General features: G+C 43.8%; 1 protein-coding gene across 1 annotated transcript in view; it reads left to right on the forward strand.

Annotated features, from left to right (window-relative positions):
* The first annotated feature begins 988 nt into the window (after window positions 1-988).
* LOC129343868 (polycystic kidney disease protein 1-like 2) overlaps window positions 989-24,156 on the forward strand; it is a 63,819-nt gene continuing 40,651 nt past the window's right edge. Inside the window, exons 1-15 of the mRNA XM_055000250.1 lie at window positions 989-1,289; window positions 2,259-2,423; window positions 4,443-4,628; window positions 5,511-5,621; window positions 6,537-6,684; window positions 8,151-8,380; window positions 10,500-10,904; window positions 12,840-12,929; window positions 14,035-14,084; window positions 14,781-14,898; window positions 17,142-17,349; window positions 19,909-20,029; window positions 20,916-21,057; window positions 21,822-22,022; window positions 22,453-22,598. Of these exons, the coding sequence (XP_054856225.1) occupies window positions 989-1,289; window positions 2,259-2,423; window positions 4,443-4,628; window positions 5,511-5,621; window positions 6,537-6,684; window positions 8,151-8,380; window positions 10,500-10,904; window positions 12,840-12,929; window positions 14,035-14,084; window positions 14,781-14,898; window positions 17,142-17,349; window positions 19,909-20,029; window positions 20,916-21,057; window positions 21,822-22,022; window positions 22,453-22,598 (2,622 nt within the window). The remainder of the gene's footprint in view (window positions 1,290-2,258; window positions 2,424-4,442; window positions 4,629-5,510; window positions 5,622-6,536; window positions 6,685-8,150; window positions 8,381-10,499; window positions 10,905-12,839; window positions 12,930-14,034; window positions 14,085-14,780; window positions 14,899-17,141; window positions 17,350-19,908; window positions 20,030-20,915; window positions 21,058-21,821; window positions 22,023-22,452; window positions 22,599-24,156) is intronic.

The raw sequence follows: 24,156 nt of genomic DNA on the forward strand, positions 1-24,156 counted from the left end.
CTGTTTGTAGGGGTGTGCATTTGAACATTGACTATATAAAAGAAAAAGGCACTTTTTGTTAATGTCATTATGATAATAAATGGAATAATTGATCATATCTGTTAATGTTTGGTAAGATTTGGATCTCTTTGTTATTCTGGTACCTTGCTGTCTAGTTTAGATTTCACAGAGGTGAGGAATAGGTGGGACAAGCAGATGAAATAACGTAGCTGACTTAGAGACTTTGCTCCAGCCTTCCCCCACTTACTGCTGCTGCAGTTTCCAACCCAACACAATTTCCAACTGAAAAAAAATCTGCAAGCAGGGCACAACATTAGGATTTCACACATCCCACCTGCAACCAGGCTATGACCAGACATGGCCCAGGCCTGATTCCCAACATCATTGTTTTTTTGAAGGCAAGAACGACTGGAGTTGGTTCTATATGTGCATCATCATACACATATATTCCTGAATCATGAATGACATCATACATGCAAAGATGTACAATTTCAGTGTTTGGTATTGGTTACAGAATTCCTGGTTGCTAATGATGCCAAACCAATGCTCTATATTTCTGACTTTTGCTGTCAAATGCTCAGCCGTTAAAGTACAATGGCTTCTTTTACAGGGATGCTTTATCTGTGGTTACCACACGGCCAGTTTCTGTATATATCAAAGTAATCTTTGGCAGTCACACAGGAGGCTATAAATTAAGGCCCACCATTTTCATCTGGAGCTGGACATTTGCACAATGATCTTTGTCCTATCTGTTTGTCCTTCTTCACATCAACTGAGTCACCCACCCACCCCAATCACAGACACAACCTTTGTTTATTGGGAGCAAGCTGTCCTAGGGTTTCTGCTGTCGTTGTTCACAACAGGAGTGAGGAAAAGAGATGCCACAATCAAATGACACCCCAAATCTCTGCAGGCAGGAGGCACAAGAAGTAGTGCTTTGGTGTGTTATCAGTGGCCATGCCGAACTTGGTGAACCAGTGAACCAAACATGTGGATCTTCATCGTGACCCTTTCCTCTCTCATCTTATGCTCAACTACAGAAGAGTTACTCTTTGCAGAGGGGACACCTTGTTCTAAGTATCAAGTGGCTTTCAACCATTCGTGCTATGAGATTGTGAGACTCCAGCGCTCTTTCACAAGTGCCCAGAGCTGGTGTGAGAGAGGAGGAGGCCATCTTGTCTTTATTGAAAATGAAGAAACCCAAAAGTTCTTGGAGGAGCATATCTCTGAGGACAAGGAGTGGTGGATCGGGATAACTTACAGTTCCTCTCTGAATGAAACTACGGAAGGTAAGGGGGGAAAGCACCTTTCTTTTGTATAGTACTGAGGTGGGTGGGGAGAGAGAGAACACACAGGACACAAGAGGCAGCGTGTGTAGTGGTTAGAGTGTCAAGTTAGGATCTGAGGAAACCTGAGTTCAAGTTCTGCTATTAATTTTTAGTGGATGGCTTTGGGCCAGTTACTCTCTCTCTCTTAGGTGTTAAGCACTCTCCCACTTACCACCGATTGTGCGTTGCACCGTGCATCATATGCATTCAGCGGGACAGCATACAGAACTAAACGAGATGTCAGACCCAACCGAAATAGTTGAAATTTAGATAATTACAGAAAAAGTCTAGGTGCTCATAACGACACAGTTTTTGCACACTTTACAATGTTTTGGATGTGGTTTGAGCAAACTATCCTTTACCAAGAGCAATGTCTGAAGAAGAATCTGCTGGGCTGGAGCTCTGAGCTGTCTCCCCACCACTGAAACGGCGATTGTTGATAGCCAATTGATGAGCTAGTTAGCCCCCAACATGTAGGTGATGCCCTCCATGTTTAGTCAAAAATTTGATTTAAACTGTTTATTATAACATTTGAATTGTGCTGAAGCCTCAGCTGAGTAATACTGGTACAAGCCCCCCCCCAATGATTGTTTTGCTGTTGTTGAGAGAAGCGTTACCCAACAAAGGCAAGATCTGAGTCCAGTAGCAAGATTTCCAAGGTATAAGCTTTTGAGATCCAAGCTCCCTTTGTCAGATAGGGAGCTTGACTCTTTGAATATGATGAAGGAAGATTGGCTTGCTAAAGTTTATACCCTGGAAATCCTGGCAGTCTTTAAGATGCTACTGAATGCAAATCTTGCTGTTCTACTGCACACCAACAAGGCCAGCCACCTGAAATTACTTAAGAAAGGAGAGCCTGGTCAGCCCGACACAGTGGGACAGACATTTGGTGATCCATAACCAGTGACTGTGAGATTCTTTTGCACCCAGGTCCCATGATTTGGCTGGATACCTCCAACATCACCTACAGCAAGTGGCACCAAGATCCACCTTTGGTCCTGAGTTCTGCATGCGGGTACATCGTGAAGAACTCGGGCTACGAGTGGGGTGTCACAGAGAACTGCAGCCAGGAGTTTGACTTCATCTGCGAGTTTGGTAAAAGACCTTAAGCCCATTTCTATGTATTTAGAGAGCTCTTTATAACCTCCTTGAATAGGACCTTTGGAGTAAAAAATGCTGATACCTGGGTGGCGTTTGTAGCAAAAGATTTCTGTTTGATTTTGTCCTTATTTTTGGTTATTGGAATATCTTACCTTAGTAGGAAGGGAGAGATAAAATGCACTAAACACTAATTAAAAGTTAACAGCAAATGATGTTACAAGCCTATTTAGACAGTTATAAACTGTAGCTTGATTATGTAGCTACAGATACAGTTCGGTTTAGATTGAGCCATTAGATAATGGCAGCATATAATTAAGGCAGTGTACACACACTGGAATTGCTAATCAAGGCATTTAAAGGAAACTACCAATAGAACTGAACTGAATGGCCCATGCTAGCTCAAGCTCGTCAGATCTCGGCAACTAATTACGGTCAGCCATGGTTAGTACTTGGATGGGAGACCACGAAGGAAGTCCGGGGTAGCTATCCAGAGGGAGGTAATTGCAAATCACCTCTGTCCGGCTCTTGCCTTGAAAACCCTACAAGATTGCCGTACTATGTCAGCTGTGACTTGATGGTATTTTACACACACCTTTAGAACAATAGAAATTATTAGTTTTAGCCTATGAAAAGTTCTTGCCTCCCATCTTAAAATCCTAGGCAGCAGAGCAGAGTGAGCAGCTACTAAAGGAAGAGAGCCAGACTCCTCTACCCTCATTTGCTGTGGTACAGAAGTAGCAACTTTAGTTTTTCTTACTCTTGCACAACAAGCTGACCTTGTCAAAATACTTTCTGCTATACACAACTATAAAAGATACAGGGAGCAGCTCCCTCTCGTGTCCTCCTCACCAGAGGGAGGGGCAAAAGAGTAGGACTCCATCAGACTGTGAGATGAATGTGCTTGACTGCAACATCGCCAGGAGCAGTGTACTGTATTGTAACCCGGTGAACAACCTTGAACTGTCTGCAAATATTCAGACTGCTTGACAAAAAATCAGCTTCCTGTTCATATCTATCAGCTGACAGGTGAACTGATGGGTATTGTTCAAGCATCCCAAGCCAAAACCCCAAGCAACCAAACCATAGCTAAAACAATACTTTAAAATGGCTGAGGGGTACACCAAAGCCTTACCTTTTCCTTCCTGGTTGCTGGTTGCAAACCAAAATTCCAACTCGGCCAGTAAGTAAGTATCAGAAAGTAAACATACGTCATTTTCACACGTCTTACCAGCCGCTCAAAATCACGCAAAACTCCCAGAATGACGGCATCTTCCTGGCGCGATTTCCTGTCATGACTCTGGTTTGTGACGCAAGTCACCAGGAAGACACCGTCGTTCCGTGAGTTTTGCGCGATTTTGCGCAGCCGGTAAGACGTGTGAAAACTGCCATAATTTCTTGACTTTTTCTCTCCTGGTAGCGTCCTAGATCTCATGCACGCCACCTGGAGACTCTTTCTGGAAGTGCATTTGATCTTTATGATTTCCATCAAAGTGACTGAAAAAGAAAAGGCCGTAAACTGTAACGAGACTAGGGTGAGGTAATCTGGGCCCTTTTCACACTACATACCTGCTTCCAGAACATTGCGAAACACAGTGCAAAAAACGCGGAAGATAGCATCTTCTCACGAGAGTTTTGCACGGTCGCAAAACTCGCGCGATGTTGCGCAAAACTCTCGCCAGAAGACGCTATCTTCCACGTTTTTTGCGCTGCGTTTCGCGATGTTCTGGAAGCAGGTACGTAGTGTGAAAAGGGCCATGGACAGAGTAGTAATGGATTTTAAAAAGCGTGTGCACTGGATTTATAGAAGCAGGGTTTATTGCACTTTATCGTGGGTTTAAAATGTAAAATGAGGTATTTGCGTCATAGATCCATATGTGAAAGAAGGAGTTTCAGATCCCTAGCTCAACAACTGCAGCCATGTTGGGAGGTAATTTTGCAGGTAAAAATACTGTAAATCATTAAGAGCTTGTATCAAGGTTAACTCAGCTGATGATAACGTCCTTCTTCTTTTAGAATCGGGCCACAGTATGGCTTGTGACAATTTCAATGCCACGGTACAGTGTGGGTCAGGGGACGTGATTCAGATTGGGGAAAGTTTCTATGGACGGAAAACTCCCCACTATTGCGTGCTGGAGACTCCCCTGCAGTTTGATGTGGAAGAAGAATGTAGCTGGATCAGCGTAAAGGATGAAGTGGCAGGTAATGAATGCATCTGAGCAGTAATCCCATATGTGGTGTCCGCCAATATGTTTCCTGGCATTTTTAGAAGTTTAAGGGTTAAAACCCAGAGGGTTTTCAGTGGAATGGGGGGGGGGGGGACATGGAGGTCTGGTCACTCTGTCTGTACTAACCTGGTGGTGGAGCGTGCGCTCAAGTCAGAGTTGACTTATGGCAACCCCTGGTGGGGTTTTCATGGCAAGAGACTAATAGAGGTGGTTTGCCATTGCCTGCCTCTGCCACCTTTGTTTTCATTGGAGGTCTCCTATCCAGTTACTAACCAAGGCCGACCCTGCTTAGCTTCAGAGATCTGATGAGATCAGGCTCACCTGGACTATCCAGGTCAGGGCCTGTACCAACCTACAGACTCAGAAAAGAGCTGAGCTCATCTTGGGTACAGTGCATCACAGATTTGTGCCCTTGGCTCGGCTGTTGAACAGATTTCCCTGTGTCTCTGTGGAAACCTTTCTGTGGCAGCCATTTTGTGTTGGCGCCTGCTTCACTCTATCAACATTTCAAAAGAGTCCCCAAATTCAGCAAGTCCAGCTTTAGAGCTTCAGCATTGTGCATGACATCCAACAAGATCTAAAAGGGGTATGCAAATCACAGGGAGGAAATTTCATTGGACAGATAAAACAATCCACTGGATTGGCCTTGTAACTGACAGGACAGATATTTACATCTGTCATTTTGTCCAACTTTTCATCCAAAAATTGGCTCCCGGAGCATGATAAACCAGTGTGTCACTGTCATGTTACATGAATGTTTCTTGGGGGGGCTGATTCTCAGCCAAATCTGGATCCAGCCATGAAAGGGGTACCCAGATCACTGCAATGGCATTCACTGTCAAATCAAACTTCACAGGGCAATGTCATGGGCTGCAAGCATGTCAAGTGGCAGCTGACGGAACCTTCTTTGGAGATCCTTGTCCAGGTTTGGGAAGCTACCTGTCTATTCAGTATCACTGCATGGAAGGTAAGTAGCCCTCACAGCTCAGGGCCAAAGAGAAACGTTTCCTCAGTGACCTCCACATACAGCTGAAATTAATCAGCCCTTTGGAATGTCAGGGCCACCAACCGCCTTCCTTCACACTGCACACTGCACACTGACCTCAAAAGCAGAAACTGTAAAGAGAGGGGGGCGTGGTGTAGAGCCAGTTTGGTATAGTGGTTAAGAGAGGGGGACTCTAATCTGGAGAACCGGGTTTGATTCCTCATTCCTCCCCTTGAAGCCAGCTGGGTGATCTTGAGTCAGTCACAGCTTCTCCAAGCTCCCTCATCCCCACCCACCTCACAGGGTGTTTTGTTGTGGGGATAATAATGGCATACTTTGTAAACCGTTCTGAGTGGGTGTTAAGTCATCCTGAAGGGTGGTATATAAATCGAATGTTGTTGTTGATGATGATGTTGTTGTTATTACTTGGCATGCAGAAGGTCCCAGTCTCAATCCACAGCATCTCTTGTTCAACAGATCAGATAGTAAGTGATATGAAAAGGCCTTTGCCTGAGACCCTAAAAAGCTGCTACCAGTCTGAGTAGACAAAACTGACCTTGATGGACCAATGGTCTCAGCATAAGGAATCTATCTATCTATCTATCTATCTATCTATCTATCTATCTATCTATCTATCTATCTATCTATCTATCTATCTATCTATCTATCTACCTACCTACCTACCTACCTACCTACCTACCTACCTACCTACCTACCTACCTACCTACCTACCTACCTCCACCCAGCTTCAATTTTTCAGGGTAGGGTCTGCCTGTCTTTTGGATGTGAATGATTTAATAGTCTGAAAAGCAGGATATAAATACAGAACTGGGAAATGACTCTTTTTCATGAATGCACACAGATGGCGACGGTATTGTTCTATGCATGGTTTTACAGGCTTGCGACTGGCTGCGACGGAGACAAGCTTTGTTTCTGAGAACATCACGATCTCATTGAAATGGCTTCTCTCTCCCTACTCTGGCAACCTCTCATGCATCATTAGCACAGGAGATGGAAACACGATCGATCCTTACTACCCGCCAACGTAAGCTGAAGCTTTTGTAGTCGCTCAAGCAAGTGGTTTAAGATCTTGCTCCAATTATGTGATCCGTTGTTTGTTTGTTTGTTTTAAAAAAACCAAACCCAACAGCTTCCAAGCTGCCAAGGATACTTAAAAACAAAGTTTTTTTCACAGCTGGTTGTTTAAACTGGAGATATAAGGAAAAGGAAAATAATTCTTTTGGCTAATGGAGGGTAAAGAAGATCTGCAAATTTCAGCGCTTTGTAAGAAGAACTCCTATAAAGTGCACCCTTATTTCAGATGCCTATGAATTCTTTGGACATCTTTTCACATAATCTATACATAATCTTCACAGAATACAGCTACTTTGCTTGCAAAAAATAAAATAAAATAAAATAAAAAACAAAGTGGCAGCCTGGTGGTAAGAATGCAATTTATGCAATGTGCTTTGCAAGAGCAAATTCTATGCATGTTAATTGTGGTTAATTTGGTAGGATTTTAGTCCCAAGGGAAAGGCTACACAGCTCAGTGGCAGAGTGTATGCCTTGAACTTTGATAGTCACATGTTCAGCTCTGGGCATGTCCTTTAAAGGGGCTGAGAGAAGTTATTGCCACTCAGAGGAGACTTTACAGAGCTAGGCAGATGTACACGCATGCCAGTGTGCAACATTTAAAGCATTTATTTCAGTTTCATCTTGTAGTTCTGGCAGCCTTGCAGCCTAATCCTAAACACATCTATACCCTTCTAAGCCCATTGAAGCCAATGGGCTACTACTCCTTGTAAGGCTGTGCTGTTCATCTCTTATCAGTTTAGAGAAAAAAGGGAATTCTACACACTTTGAATCAGCATCGATCTTCTGCAAATGACTCTGCTTAAGCCAATAGCCGTATTGATACAAAAGACTGGGGGATGCTTCTGATCTTTTAAAATGTTTCTCGGTATTGAGCTCAACTTTCCAATTCATCTGGACAGCCACTAAAGGCTGGTTTACATGTGACATTTCATTTAATTTATTCCATTTATAGCCTGCCCTCCACACAAGCAGGCTCGGGGTGGACCACTACAATATCAAATAATACAAGTACAATTTACATTAAAACAGTAAAAACAGATAACTACCAATTAACTCCCCTATTCAGTCAGTTAGTATTTTCACCTCTGCAGAAATAAGGGCAGCTACATACATTATAATTCGTAAGTGTACACCTACCCTTGAAAATGTAATATATGGATGGAACATTTATGTGTTTGGAAATACTCACCAGGGAGTCAGAGGTGGCTGGAGCTCTTTATCTAGTATATATCAGCAAACTCTGCTTTGGTGCCATAAAACGTGTGGGAAGTTCCTTGTTTGAATGCAGTGATGGGTGAAGTCCCATCCAAGTGTGCAAAGGATTAACCAGTTAGGAGTTTGTGGGTTTGTGCTCAGCACTTCCAAATTTCACTGCTCTTGAGAGCTCTGCATATAACACGGTCTTTGTGTTTTCAGTTTGTCTAGCAATGTGACCTACAGCTACACATCTCCAGGTGAATTCACCATCTTTGTAGAATGCACCACCAGCGAATGGCACGTGACGGCCCAGACACTGACGACCGTCCAAGATAAAATGGATGAGCTGATTGTCACCGGCTGCTTCAGCAAGTACGAAGCCGGGAATGGCTCTCATTGCCGAACTCTTTACGAGGAAACGTTATGGATCCAAGTGGCCCTTAACGGAGGTCAGAGCTGTCGTTTTCTCCCTGTTCAATAGTAGTTTGAACAAGACAGTGTTGCTTTGCATAAATCAGACATCCATTAATTAAAATCCTCAGGGTTTTGCCCCTGCAGAAGCTTTCTCAAAAGGGATGTTTTTGTGAAGCGAACTTCATCTTTCCCTTTGCTACAAACTAACAGCAGGGCTAGATGTGACAAAGAAGACCTGAGGGCTGTGGTGCAATGGAAGAACCTCTGCTTTGCAAGCAGAAGGTCCCAAGTACCACCCCCAGCATCTCCAGTTAAAGGACCAGGTCTAAGGACCTGCCAGTTGAATCTCAGTAACTTCACTGCAAGAGTCCAAGACTTCATGTTAAAGATTTATTGAAGATCCTCATTTCAGCGACCCAAAACGTTCATTGGTAGGAATAAAAACTGTTTCTCGATACCCAACATATATAGACAGTTAAGCACAGCCCCGTTCCCCCCTCCCTGCCCCCTCTTCTATCTATAACGAATACGGAAAGGAATTTAGCTACACTAGAGATATCCTGGAATGCAAGGTTATATATCTACGTTAACAGTTCTTTTCTTGGTGAAAGTTCAACATAGTTCCTCTGCCTGCTTGTAGAGAAGAAATTATAGCTGTTTCCACACTACTCACCTTCATCTAGAATGGTGTGGAACTTCATGAAAAAACCGCAGAAGATAGCGTCTTCTCGTGTGAGTTTTGCGCGATGTCGCGCAAAACTCGTGCGGGAAGAAGCTATCTTCCGCGTTTTTTTGCAGCATTCCGCAGTGTTCTGAATGAAGGTGAGTAGTGTGGAAACGGCCAGTGTCAGCTAACAGGAACTTGTACATACAAGATTTTACACAGCATGTCAATGAATATCAAACCCCAACATTAAGTCTTAAGCATGGCAGAAGCACAGCAGGGGCTGACCATGAAGCTTGGCTTATGGCAGGGGCCACGATGACCCTGACACCAGGCAGTAGGAGATGAGAAAGACCTGAAACCCTGGAAAGCTTCTGCCGGTCTGAATAGACAATGCTGATCATAGATGGACCAATGGTCTGATTCAGCATAAGGAAGCTGCATATGGAAGATCTAATTATGCATATTTTCTTTGTTTAAAAAAATGAACTAAACTCAGGTCGGAGCAGGGGTGTTGCTCATTTAATTTCAGTAGAGTAGGAAATGTGAGAAGCTTGTTCCCTTCAGGAGGGTTGCTTGCTAAAAACTGTTCTAATACTGTTCTAATGATGTAGTTGACATATTAGGTGGTATTTGTTCAATTAAATTCCTGACAGATTCACAGAGAAATGATGAGCATTGATTATGTATTAGAATGACAAAATCCAGGATTTGGGAGTCAGATATAATGGAATGAGAAAGTTCTAAGTGGTGTATCTATTTTATAGTTTCTGTTTCTACTTTGGCCGTTTTCACTCACTTCCCGGGAGATCGTGCAAACTCACAGCACGAAGCGTCTTCCTAGCATGATCTCCCGGCACGATCTCCTTTAATGCCCTGATGACGTCAGAAAAGGGGCCATTAAACGGGATTGTGCCAGGAAATCGCGCTAGGAAGCCACTTTTATGCCGTGAGTTTTGCGCGGTCTTCCGGGCACGTATAATAAAAGTATAATTTGTTAAATTTCCACCAATGCTCTTTTCTTACCACAGTGGAAAGAATTCGAGCATTATGATGTATCCAACCATACAGTTCCTCCAATGGATTGGCATTTCCACTTGCAGAAGAGTGGTCAATGATTTCTACTTATTCCTGCCCCACTCCCCACTGCTGAGCCTTTTTTTGCCATCTGTGGTTCTACTGGGGGCTGATGACTGCTGGGAACAAAATCTGGGTTTGGGCTCTGTGTTTATTCTCTCATCTCATTACAGACCCCTCCCTTGATCCCCTTAATTTTTCACATCTCCTAAACTGTTCTATAAATGTTCCCCTTCTTTAAAAAAAACAGTTTGGGAAATACCAATGGAGCAATCACACTATTTGTTTTTAAAATGGAAAGAGAGGGTGAGAATGATTCCCATATAACAATGACAAATTAGACTTCACTTTTATAGTGAAGAGAAACAGAACTGTACCCCATGGAAATCTTTTGGAAATCTTCTACTTTTCAGGTAGTGGCGTGACCTACAGAGTGGTAGCAGATAACAAAACTCTGATGGAGTCCAGTGTCCAGGCAGGTATAGTTCCCCACAATCTGACCTTGGATGTCACATCTCAACAGCTGCTTGGCCCTGGGGTACATCACCTCAAGATTGTTGCCTCCAGCAATACCACAGAATCAGAAATTTCAGAAGGCCTTACCGTTCGTTTAGTTGAACCAATCGCTCGTCTTCAAGCCACATTAACCTCCAGCTTAGTGGAATTAGGAGAAGATCTGGAGATAAAGGTCTCTGCACCTCATGGGGAACCCGAAAAGCTGAGGTTTGAGGTGATTGGACTGAATGAAACCTTTTCCCATTTGAAGGATGGTCCTGAAAGAGAAAACCAAACCTACAGGATTCCAGCGAAATTGGAAGGTACTGCCATATCAAAGGACATTCAAACAATTGGCTTGAATAATCATGTTCACAAGTAAGAATAGCAATAGATACCTGTGCTTCATCATTCTGAAGAATGTAATGAGGATTGTGAAAAGCACATTGTGCATCAAAAATGCATAACTCTAATCATCATCATAATCATCATCATCGTTTATTAAACTCAACATTTCAGGCAGAAGCTCTGTTTCATAGGATGCCTTTTTAAAGGAACATATTGTTTTAAAATATTTTCTTGCATACACACAGCTTACCTTCAGTCACACAAGGGAGACCCTTGTCCTGTGATGGCAGCTGCTGCTAAAGCTGCGCAGCCAATCAGATCTCCAATGGCCAAACAGAAGCCCTGCTAGGCAAAAGCCTTATCTGGTCCCACCCACTTTCTAAAAACACTCAGCAGGGACCAGTAAAGGTGTCATTGGGAGCCATGGTGCCCATGGGCACCATGTTGGGGAACTCTATGCTAAATAGCATCCAGAGACTTCCGTCCCTAATATACCAAGTACCAGCCTCTAAGTTGTTAGGCTTTGCTATGGAACTCCAAGGCTCCAGCCCTTCATTCAGATTCCACACCTGACAATCCTAATTAATTCTCCATAGAAACAACCATATATGGCCTGAAAATGTGTGTGTTTGGGTAAGTGGAAAGAAGGTCTGTCCCACTTAGCTTCTTAAATGCCAGCTTCCATTGTCTCCCAATTCCTTCCCTATACACAGAGGAGCATCTATGCCAAGTGACCCTTTCTTAACCATCTCAAAATGTGCTTTGCTGAACTCTAGAAAAGCTTTTTCACTCTTTCCCTCTCTGGCTGTTTCCACACAGCTTACCTTATTCTGCAAAATAGTGAAATCTCACGCGAAATCTCGCGAGAAGACGCGATAACAGCATCTTCGCGCGAGATTTCGCTATTTTGTAGAATGAGGTAAGCCGTGTGGAAACGGCCTCTTCCGGTTCCTCGAATTGTACTAGCCAGTTTGGACTTGTTTGATGGCTGTTTCCACACTACTCACCTTCATCCGGAATGCTGCGGAACATCGTGAAAAAAACTCGGAAGATAGCGTCTTCTCGCACAAGTTTTGCGTGACATCGTGCAAAACTCGCGCGAGAAGACGCTACCGTGTTTTTTTCGTGACATTCCACAGCATTCCGGATGAAGGAGAGTAGTGTGGAAACGGCTTAGAGCAGCAAATTTAGGAATGCTTACTGGGAAGTAATTTCCATTATACTCAGTGGGATTTACTTCTGAGTAAACACACATTGGATTGGGCTGTCATTCATTCATCACCATTGTGTATGGGAGAAAGGGGTAGGAGATTGCTATGGAATCTGCTGTTTTCATCTGGGACTTTGTGAATGTTCTCCAGTTGTATCCACCCATTTAGTACCAACAGACACTCTTCTGCTACTTTCATAACCCCAGAGAAAAGAGGTAACGTATGAAAGGAGCAATATATGTTGCTGCTTCCACTCCTTGCATTGAAGCGCGGGACCAAAGCACCAGTGGGACATATTTGGTAGTCAAATCACCAAAATGTCACTTGTTAAGGCTCAGCGTTTTGAGTCCTACCAGACTGAACAACCCTAAACTATGTTGATGCAACATAGATTTATTTAAGATTATTGTGCATGCTACTCAACTAGCCCCAAATAATCTGAGCATGCTGACTGCTATGGGTTGATTTGGTAGCACGCAAATTCAGTTCATACGAGCCACGACTGTTTATGGAAGTAGCCAAATGTGATACTCTCATTTTGCAGCCCTGTTCGTTTCATGACCAACTGAAGTTCCTTTAATTTGTGGAAGGAAAGGAAAAAAAATGTATTTATTTCAAGGGATGGTAAAACACAAATGGGCTTGATGACAGCCTATATATTTTTACCCCTATTTAATTTCAGTAATGTGTTTGTTTCAGGTACTTTTCTTGTCAAGGTGCTTGCCATGAACGCATTCTCAAATATGAGCATTGATGTAGGAACAGTCACCATCTCGTCCAACAGCTCTGGTAATGAAAGCAAGAGCAGTCTTCCCGTTTGGGATGCTTCTTTTAATGGCCCCCGTGGTTGAATGTTTTACTGCTGTTCAGTCACTGTTTTTATCTGCAACTATTCTTGAAGCTAGAATTATTTGTATGTTTTAACTGTTTGCATTGTGATGATGTTTTAATGATGTTATGATGACTTGCCTTGGGCATTTTTACATGTTGAACATCTACAGCAGGCAGATCCCAAGAAAGTACCTTGTGCGGTTTTACAATGCTGCAACCCTAGTTTCAGCTAACTCCAGCAAGAAACTTCCAGGCATCTGTCTAGCACTGGCTGATTCCGCACACGTTGGATAATGCATTTTCAATGCACTTTATCAATCATTTGAGGTGGATTTTTTGTTCCGCACACAAAAAAATCCATTCCAAATGATCTATAAAGAGGATTGGAAGTGCATTATCCAACGTGTGCGGAATCACTCCAGAGCAGCAACTCCTCCAGAACTATATTTTGCTGTTTCTCTGCTCTCTCCCCTTAGCTACAGGGTCATACTCTTCTACACAATCTTATGGTTATCACATTCCAAAAGGCAGAGAGAGATTCCAGTTTATTAGGAGTCCATTTTGTATCATTACTTTCCAATGATGAATTATCAGATGATCATTTCGTGCTATAATTGCAAGCTCTCGGCTCTGCAAAGGAAGGCCTCACAGCAGTGATATACTTCCCTCTCCCTACGCAGAACAAAGAATCAATTGATCCAATTAATGTAAGGGTCAAACTACACTCTGTTAGGCAAGCAAACTTTCAGTGCAAAGCTAATCAGGTAGTCCAGCAGTGACTTGGGGCACAACTGAAATAGTTTGGGAGAGGGATGGTGCTGAGCTGTGATGCTCAGCAACAGGGAGCCGGATTGGAGCAGAGAGAACAGATGAGGAGAACAGAAGGCAGCGGAGTGCTGAATTGTGACCTGTTCCTTTCCAAATGCAACGCTAAATCTTCCATTGATGACTATGATCTTTCTACAGCTCAGTGAAATCAATCATGATTCATATAGGAAAATGCACCTGCTATATTTAGACAGTTGCTTCTAAAACACTTGGATTTATTCTTTATATTAAACAGACCCTCCTGAAGACAAACAGCAAGCTGACATGAGTGCCAAAATGAGATCTGTGAGTATTAGCAAGACTTTGTCAAGATAGTAGGAGGGCGGGAAGAAAGAAAACAGCTGAGAAGTTCCTCTTGAAAATATTTTTTAGGAATTAACTAGTTATATAAGTTACCATGCGGCTTGGTGGGGTTTAGGTCTTGGAGGCCTGAATTCAGCTCCCTGTTTATTTATGAATTAGTTGGTTAGCATACAGAAACACATATATACCCACTTACCTGTGTTTCTGGGGCCATTTCTGGAATGGCTGAACAGAGCAAGAAACATGTACTGCCCCACTGCTACCAATCTCCTATTGAAAGGCTCAGAGCCAAGCTACAAGTGACAAATGACACTTGCCTGGCAAGTGAACAGACTCACGTGCATTCCTCCCTGTTCACTTGCCATTCACTTGCTCTCTCCTTGATCAAGCGGAGCGCAAGTGAATGGCAAGTGAACAGGGAGGAATACGTGAGTCTGTTCACTTGCCAGGCAAGTGTCATTTGTCACTTGTAGCTTGGCTCTGAGAAGCTTGCATTCTCTGTGAAGTATGTGAACATACCTCAGAATCTCCTGTGGCATGGATCTGTGGCAGACTTGTGGAGCTTCCAAACAAAACGTTGATGGGCAAAGGGATCCCTGAAGCAAGAATAACATGGGAATACTGTAGATGAGATGCCACCATGCACGTCTCTAATGGCAGCCTTTCTTTCTGGTTTAGGATAACAGCAGGGAAAAGCGAATATACATTAAGCCCAGTCGCCACGCTGGCATCTTTGCAGCAGTTAATCTTGGCTGGCCTGAAGACAGCAACACCTCCCTGTACTCGTGGTCTTGCGGTATGTGTATTACAGCTTTTGGTTTCCTGGTAGTGCTAAGGCACAGAAGGCAGCATAGCATAGTCCAATGTCATTGGATCTTAGAAGCTAAGTAGAGTCAGTTGGAGGGAGGACCACCAAGAAAGACTTTGCAGAGGAAAGCAATGGCAAACCACCTCTGCTTCTCACTTGCACTTTTACTCACTTGCCTTGAAAGCCTCTTGCCGGGGTTGCCTTGGCATAAATCTATAGTGCTGAGGCATATTCTGCACCCTTTGCCGGAATTCTCATTCAAAAATAAAGCAAAGTGATATTCTAAGTTGGGGATCCCCAAAGTGGTGCTCAAAGGCATCATGGTGCCTATCAGTGTGTTTACTGGTGCCCACTTCCTTCTTTCCTGAGGCAAAGAGCGGATCTCAACTTTTCTGTGAGCAGAATAATGTTTAGGAAGCATCAGTTTTGTCTGCAGGGAGCACCCATATAGCTGCTTACGTTGTTTAGCTTGGAATCTTGCAACATTTTGTGGAGCTATTCCAGTATTTTGATTTGGCACCAGCCTCCCATGTAGGGTTGCCAACTTCCAGATGGTAGCTGGAGATCTCCTGGAATTACAACTGGTCTCCAGGCTGAAGAGATCAGTTCCTCTGGAGAAAATGGCAGCTTGGAGGGTGGACTGTATGGCAGTATACTGTGCTGAGGTTTCTCCCCTCCCCAAATCCTGCCTTTTCCAGAATCCACCCTCCAAATCTCCAGAAATTCCCAACCTGGAGCTGGCAACCCTCCTCCCATGGCAGTCATTTTGTGATTGGTATGTCCCATGGCAGCCATTTTATGGTGGTGACTAGAGATGGGCACGAACTGGAAAAAACCGAACCATGCGGTTTGTGGTTCGTCAAATTTCACGAACTACGAACCACAAACTTTCACGAACCGGCCCCTGGTTCGCAAACTGGTTCATTTGGTTCGTGAAAACAGCACATCCAGGTCAGAAAATTGTCACTTCCGGGCCAGCAGAAGGCCACTTCCGGGCCAGCAGAAGTTCACTTCCAGGTCAGCAGAAGGTCTGCAGGAAGTCCATCTTCTGTTGCCTAGGAAACTGATTGATTGGCACCAGGCTGTCTGCAGTGGCGAACCAAAAAACAAACCAAATGAACCAGCCTAAAAGTTCGTGGCGGTTCGTCAGAAATGGGATCTGATGAACCATGGTTTGCGAACCACGAACTGGCCTGGTTCGTGTTTAATTTCAGTTCGTATTTTGGTTCGTGCCCATCTCTAGTGGTGACCACTACTTGGGTTTAATCCCATCTAAATTGGATCCAAACTAAACCTCCTACTCCCATATGAACCTACCCAGCCACTACAGTCATCTTTGGAGGCTCTGCTTCGGATGTCCCACCATCTAGGATTAGATGGATAGCAACCCAAGAAAGGGCACAGACACCAAAATTATGGAATTCCTTCCCCAGGGAGATTCGACTGTCCATTTCTATCATTGTCTTCTGAAAGTAGGGGAAGACTTTTCTGTTTTGTCCAGCATTCCCTCACTGATTTTCTTTGACCATCTTTCTTATTCATGTGTCTATGCTGGTAGTAATTGCTTTTAATTGTTTTGTCTTTATCTGTATGTTTTTAAACTGTTTTAATGTTTTTATTGTCTAAAAATGTTTTAAATAAAATAAATCCCATGTACAGAAGCACAAGTTCCTTGCTTTCACCTCCCAGAGTAACTCCAAATCCCCCCTGAAATGCTGTTCTGAAGGCTTAACAAGGTTGGGGACCCCTGTGGACCATGGTGTAAATGTTTGGGGGTGGAAAGTAACCTTAAGTTGCAGCCGTCTTATGCGACCCCCCTCCCTTACAAGGCAAGAGATGTTCAGAGGTGGTTTGCATTCTCCGCCTCTGCTTAGCAACCCTGGACCTTCTTGGTGGTCTCCCATCCAGATACTAACCAGGGCCAACCCTCTTAACCTCCAAAATCTGTCAAGATTAGGTTAGCTGATATGTTTAGATTACTTTATACATTTGTAGAAGGGCTCGTTCTGTGGATCTAGGGTTACCCAAAGCACAAAACTTCTGTAGAATATTATGGGTTTCTTTTGTACAGGCTTAGGAAGGTTGGTTATTTTGCAGAGCAAAAGACGTTTCCTTGAACTATCAGATCTGTGGCATACCAAAAACCACACCCACCATTTGCTGTTAAGGGTGGGAAAGGAATCCTTTTATTTTGGAAATGCCAATGCTTCCATTGAAAAATACCTTTGCAGGCTACTGCTGGCCAGAGTGGACAGAATGTATTCAACGGCGATCAATCCTCACTGACCAAAGAGAGATATGGATTCCGCCCACCTGCTTGCCTTCTCCAAGCTCGGCAGTGACTGTGAAAGTTACTGTTCAAACTCCAGAGAAGGAGACGAAGCAGGATGAGCAGTGTCTCTATTTGACAGCCAAACGGGAGCTGAGCATGCAAATCAGGTGTGCGACAATTTATTTCTTCTTTTGGCAAGGCAGTTCTGAAAATAGAGATGGTGAAGCTGAAGAAGGGAAGTGGAGCAACCCCCAATCCCACTTTATGCCCAGTTGTTATTCTACAGAGAGATTGGGCCCGAAAATGGAATTATGAACAGAACATTACAAGAGGTGCCCTCCTAGGTCAGGCCAGTGGTCCACTTGGTCTAATATCCTACTTCACACAGTGATCCACTGGTTGTCCTGTACAGCATAGAGGCCAAGGCCTTCCCCTGATGATGCCTCCCAGCCCAAGCATGGTGTTCAGAGGTGTACTGCTTTTGATTGTGGAGGTTCCCTTTAGTCACCATGGCTAGTGGCCACTGATGGATTTCTCCTCCATGAATTTGTCCAACCCCCTTTGCCTGTGGCCGTCTCTACATCCACCAGCAGTGAGTTCCACAATTTAATTACTTGCTAGGCAAAGAATTGTTTCCTTTTGTTTGTCCTGTACCTATTGCTCATCAACTTCACTGTGTGCTCCCACATTCTAGTATCCTTCCTTCCAGGGCTTTTTTTCTGGGAAAAGAGGTGGAGGAACTCAGTGGGTTGCCAGCACAGGGGGCAACTCCCTGCAGGTGGTGGTGCTCCTGGTACCACGTGTGCATGTGCAAAGTGCGCACACACTTCCGAGACCATGCAATGACGTCATTTTGGGTCAGCTGGAACAAGGGAGGAGTTTAAATCGCCTTCGGCGAAAATGGTCACATGGCTGGTGGCCCTGCCCGCTGATCTCCAGACAGGAGGGAGTTTAGATTGCGCTCTGTGCCAGTGGCACTGAGGGCAATCTAAACTCCCCTCTGTCTGGAGATCAGGGGGCGGGGCCAACGGCCATGTGACCATTTTCAAGAGGTGCCGGAACTCCGTTCCACCGCGTTCCTGCTGAAAAAAAGCCCTGCTTGCTTCCTTCCTTTCCTGGTAAAGCTCTTTTGGCCACAGCCTTGAGCCTAATCCCGCATTTACAAACAAAAACCAAAATACTTCTTCTTCTTCTTCTACTACTACTACTACTACTACTACTACTACTAATAATAATAATAAAAGAATCACTCTCCAATTACAAAAGTTTTGTAATTTATACTGGATTACTAAAAATTAGGATGCCAGTGACCTGATAATGTATGGGTCCTTATCTTGCAAAAGGAAAGAAAGGCTCTGATTAATATTTGTGAGCTCATTCTTCTCAAGTATTGAAGTAATCCATCTTTGTCTCTCCTCACTTAAATTCAGGCAAACAATAACTAGATGAGCCTATCTTCCTTGTATTGCAGAAATACCTGTGTTCCGAAAAGGTAATTCTCAAAAAGCGACCTTTCATTTCTGGAGTTGATACCGCGTTCAATCTAGCAGCCAAAAAAATCTCGGTATTGGGGTATCATCATGGACTTTAAATACGCTGGTAAAGTGACTGAAGGTTCAAGTCCATTATAGACAAAGGAACACATTCTAGTATTATGGGAGAGGGAGAAAATGTTTCCTCAATCCACCCCATATAAAATTTTATAAGCCCCTGCCATGTCTCCCCTTAGTTGCCTTTTTTTCTAAGCTGAAAAGTCCCAAACTTTTCAGTTTAGGAAAAAAGTTGCTTTGACCCCTTAATTATCTCAGAGTCTCTGTACACAAGACATCTTACACAAAAATGCTCAAGTGTAGGGAGATGCAATGTTATTCGGGAAGTGTAGTTTAAAAAGACAGAGCCAAAGGCTCCAACAATTTCTCCTCTCTACAGAGCAGGCAGAGGTTGCTCCTCAGAGGATTTGTTAATTTCCTCTTTGCCTCATGGAAGGCTCTATCAGGCAAAGAGGAAATTAACAAACACTCTGAGGAGAGATCTTTGTCTGCTTTGTAGAGAGGTGAAACTGACAGAGCCTTAAACTACTTTAAGCTTTAAACTACTCTTCCCAGCTAACATTGTGTCTTTCTGCACTTGAGCATTCTTGTGTAAGATGTCTTGTGTAGAGAGACTCTCGGTCACCCTCTTCTTCACTTCTGACACTGTAGTGTCCTTTCTGAGATATGGTGACCAGAACTAGGGTATGTATTCAGAGGCAACCTCAGGGGAAGGCCTCTATGCTTTGTAGGGTTGCCAAGTCCAGGTTGGGAAATTTCTGGAGATTTGGGGGGGAGGGGATGGGGACACCTGAGTTTGGAGATGGAAGTAACCTCAGTGATGTACAATATCATACAGTCCACATTCCAAAATAGCTATTTTCTCCAGGTGAGCTGGTTTCTGTGGCCTGGAGATCACTTGCAATTCCAGGAGATCTCCAGCTACCATCTGGAGGATGGCAACCCTAATGCCTTGTTTGTTGGCCTCTGTGTGAAACAGGATGCTGGACTAGATGGGCCACTGGTCTGACCCAGCAGGGCTCTTCTTATGCTCTTAAAAAGGTTTTCTCAAATGAAGTTAAGGATCCCAGCCCTCACAGTCATTGAATAAGAGCATTAATGATATCCACGTACCTTCCATCATTGCTTCTTTCATGTTGTTGTGTTGGCTAATTACATTTCCTGTTTTCCTTCTAGTTGCAATGTGAACTGCAAGCCGGTGAATATCACTGAAGATGTTACTCTCAGAGTGTCTGCAGAGACAGACTCAAAGGATACTTTCTATAAGTGGTATTTAGATAATACTTTCCACAGAAAGGTGAGCCCATTGCCCATACCACAAATTCTGTATTCATGCACACACATTCTCTAAAGAGGAACAATTCCTAATCTGCTGCCAGGCTATACTAGTGTTCCACCAGAGAACTGCTAGTGTGCCACAAGTTCATAGATGTTCCTATGAGGTAAAAATTCTTACCCACAAAGGAGTCTGGCTCAATGTCTCTGCATGATTTATGTTCTGGCCTTTTCTCTTTCCAGTCAGTCAACTAGAGTTAAACAATTCAGCCATGTGACTGAATCATTCAAGCGCACCACTGTACGACACAACAGAATTTCTAGGCCTGAAATGCGGCTGACTATTGTGGCTCTGCTTGAGTTACTGTTTTGCCTTCTTCATAAACCATGCCGAAATCAGTAATGCATGCAAAAATCACAGGGAGTGCTCATGAAGGAGGGGTATTTTGATTTTTACACATTCTAAATGTATATCTCTTGGGGTACAAGGATGAAATGCTTACAATGTTCATTCAGGAGAAAAATTACCTCGTCTATCAGAAGTCATATTGTTTTAAAAGACAAGCATGTCTGGTTGAGGGGTAGTTTCAATGGGTTTTCAAGCAATGCCAGTAAGTAAAAATCCTGCTTTTCATTCAGATATTTGTTGATTGAATTGGCACACCAGTCCAATTTAGTCAATTGAGGCAGGAGGGCACCCTTCAAGGCCACTCACTGGCAAGCCAGCTCACCAGAAACTGGTTCCGCTTTGTCTTCTTTTAATTAAGAGAGGCGAGGCCAGCCCTGGGTGAAACACCTTGCCAATCCAGTGCAGAGATCAAATAAAAGATGCTTCAGGAGACACAACGGGAAGCTCATCCAAACTCTTCCGCTTTTTAAAATTCAAGTTCTTTCCTCTTCTGTTCCAGCCCAGTCCACTCCCGCCAGGCTGTAACTTGAACGGCTTCCGGCAGAGCAATCTTACGTTGCTTCAGAGCAATACAACAGTGTTGGTGTTGAACAATTCCTTCCTGCAGACGCAAAGAGAAGCCTTTAGAATTAAAGTGACAGGTATGAGATCCAGAATTTAGACAGTGCCTATAAGATATGCCCTGACCCGGAAGCTAAGCAGGGTCAAACCTAGTTCGTACTTGGATGGGTGACCAACAAGGGAACCCAGTGTTGCTACACAGAGGCAGACAATGGCAAGCCATCTCTGCTTGTCTCTCGTATTGAAAACCCCAGCAGGGGTCAACTGCAACTTGACAGTACCTTACATATACACACTCACAATAAGATACAAAGCAGGAATTCCCTTCTGGCTTCTTTAGCAAAAACATTCCAGTTTGTCCAGTTAGGGAATTTAAAAACATAAGAAGAACCCTGCTGGATCAAACAAGTGGTCCATCTAGCTTAGCACACTGGCCAACCAGTTGTCCTGCAGGGTCAACACACAGGGTGATCAAAATCTTTCTAAAGTTTACTGTTGCAACACTAACAAATCAGAAACATATCTAACAATTCAATGATGCACTTAGAGCACGTCTGGGAATCTTTCCCAGCCCAACTATCCTGGGATAAAAATGGGAATGTACACGACTGCTGGAGGATAAAGTGATTTTTAGCATGTGCCCAAGTAATTAATCCAGAGCACGTGCTTGGCATGCAGGTCTCAGATTCAGTCCCCGGTATCTCCAATTAGAGGACACTGGAAAGTCACTGCCAGACAGAGTAGACAAGACTGAGCTTGATAGACTTGGGGTCTGATCTACTAGAATGCGGCTTCATGTGTTTGTGGGACCTTAACTTCAGCTGTTTCTTTCTAAACTTTCCAGCAACGAGTGAGCACAAATACGGTGAAGAAACTTACGTCGTAAGCACCGTGCCTCCTCCTGCAGTCCCAGTATGTACTGTATCCCCGAAGGAAGGATCAGTGCTTACCATCTTCTCCATCTCCTGCCGCTCTCCCTGCCTGGAGGACCAGTGCCTTCCAGTGGAGAGCTCCTCACTGACATATTGTTTCTATCTAGAGCCAAGTAAGTGATGGTTCATTATCTAAACAGTTTGTCTAAGGCGGCGATGCTCACTCAGTGGCTTCAGAACCTCCAGTGACTCTTTGACATGCTGCCGCCTGTGGTTCTTCTGAGCACTGTTCCACGTTGGGGCATTGGATCCATGCTTCAGGAAAGTGGGAAAGGACCTTGCCTGTTAGGGCATGTGATTGGCAGAGGGTCCCCACCTTGAAACAGCTGCCGCTGGAGAAACAGATAAGCTGCAAATCTTCCTAATCACAGGCCTCATGCCAAGGATGGAAGAAAATGTGGCTCTTTCATTTGACAGTAATTGTGAATGTGCCTCTCCACAAGCTACAGAAGTAGCACTGAGGGTCTAAAGCACATGTGTTGCAGTGGATCCATTTCCCACACTGTCTGTTGGATCACTTCACCTCCCTCTTGCTCCTTCCAGATTCTCTCCTACACTGTGGCCAAGATCCTGACCTAACCTCGGTTTACCTTCCACTTGGCAAAGAGGACAATGACTTCCTTTTACATATTACCATTGGTGTGAGTAACAGCTATGGGGACACCGTCCACACAAAGGCCACAGTTAGGGTATGTGCATTTTGTTCTAGTAGCATTTTAAATTCCAAAATCTGGGAAAGCAGACAAAACTAGATTTGCCTGTTGTTGAATACGCCATTTGATTGCTGTGAACGGGTTTATCCCTTTGGCTTTGCATACAGGGACCGCTGATGGAAGTTAGGGCCTTTGGCAAAATCATTCCAAAGGCATAGCTGTGTCCATTTATTGTAGCACCAAGGAGACCTGAGACCATGTGTCTAGTTCAGGGAGAAAGGGTGCAAAGACAAGCTTTTAAAAATGGTTTCTCAGCTTCAGTTATTGAATTCCAGCTCACTACAGACTTGCCAAATTATAGGCCTAGGCACATTCTGCAAACCATTGAAAGCTGTTTGGATTAGCCTTCCTGTATTTAGAATATTTGTATGCTGCCTTATTTCCTGAGATTCTAGGTGGCTAATAGCACAATGACAAGCTGTAAAGATGCAAAATATAAGAGTCCTTTAACAAAGTTAGAACAACGCATCGATTAAAATGCACTGGTTAAAACTTACACCTTCCTAAGTGCAGCCAGCAAAAACACTCATCACGTTCACAGCAAACCCATCATGGAAACCCGTCATCGCGCAAAACTCGCGCGAGGAAACGCGATATTTCGCATTTTCCCCGTCGCGATCCGGAAGAGGGCGGCATGAAACGCCTTAAGGTTAGTCATCTGGAATCGGCCCTGTTTCTGTGTTGTTGCTGTATGGACAATCCTAAGAAAGTGCATCACAAGCTGAAAGCTGCCTGAAGAGTGTAACTGGCACATGGGAGCATAAGGGGAGATGCCATTCAACAAAAATGAGCTGAAAGTTAAATCAGGCAAGGGTGGGAGCATTTTATTCCATTTTCCTGGTATGGAGGGGTTTGCTACACTTCCCAAGCCTTCAGGTCAGACCACACTGTCAATTTCAACAAACGTTACGATGCTAGCAATTAGGTAGTCCCCACATCAGAATTTTAGACTAGAGCCACTTTCAGTTATTCTATTTTGGTACTCCTGATGTACCGGGACAACGTCCTCCTGATATGCAGTCATCATTTTGTGTGCACATATTTTCAAGCTTTGGTCTGCATAAAAATGTACCCACAACAAACCTGGGTTTCTGATGTCATGTACTGAAGCTGGAAAATATACGTACTGCCCTTTTTGTTCAAAATGTATGGTTTGAGTAACTACCATATCTGATTAAGTAACTGCCATATCATAGGATTCCTGTAAGTCAGAAGCAACTTGACAGCACATAATGCGCACAGATCTGATTAATGTGAGGCATAAAAACCGCATGACCAATGTTCTTCCGATACATAGCTTTAAGAAATTTAATTTTGAATGCATCCAACAGTAAATCATTAAACCTTGTTGTGACTCTGCTCGCTCTGAAAATTCATGGTGTCCCTCTACTGAAACCTGTAATGGCATTCCTTGCTAGGCAGGAGAATCTATTATCCAGCAGTACCCCTGCTCAGTCTTCACAATCGGAACCCAAATAATACTGAACAGACAGAGCAATAGAGGGACTCTAGAAAAACAAGCCAAGCTGTACTC

The sequence above is a fragment of the Eublepharis macularius genome, chromosome 16 (assembly GCF_028583425.1).
Source record: "Eublepharis macularius isolate TG4126 chromosome 16, MPM_Emac_v1.0, whole genome shotgun sequence".
Taxonomy (NCBI): domain Eukaryota; kingdom Metazoa; phylum Chordata; class Lepidosauria; order Squamata; family Eublepharidae; genus Eublepharis; species Eublepharis macularius.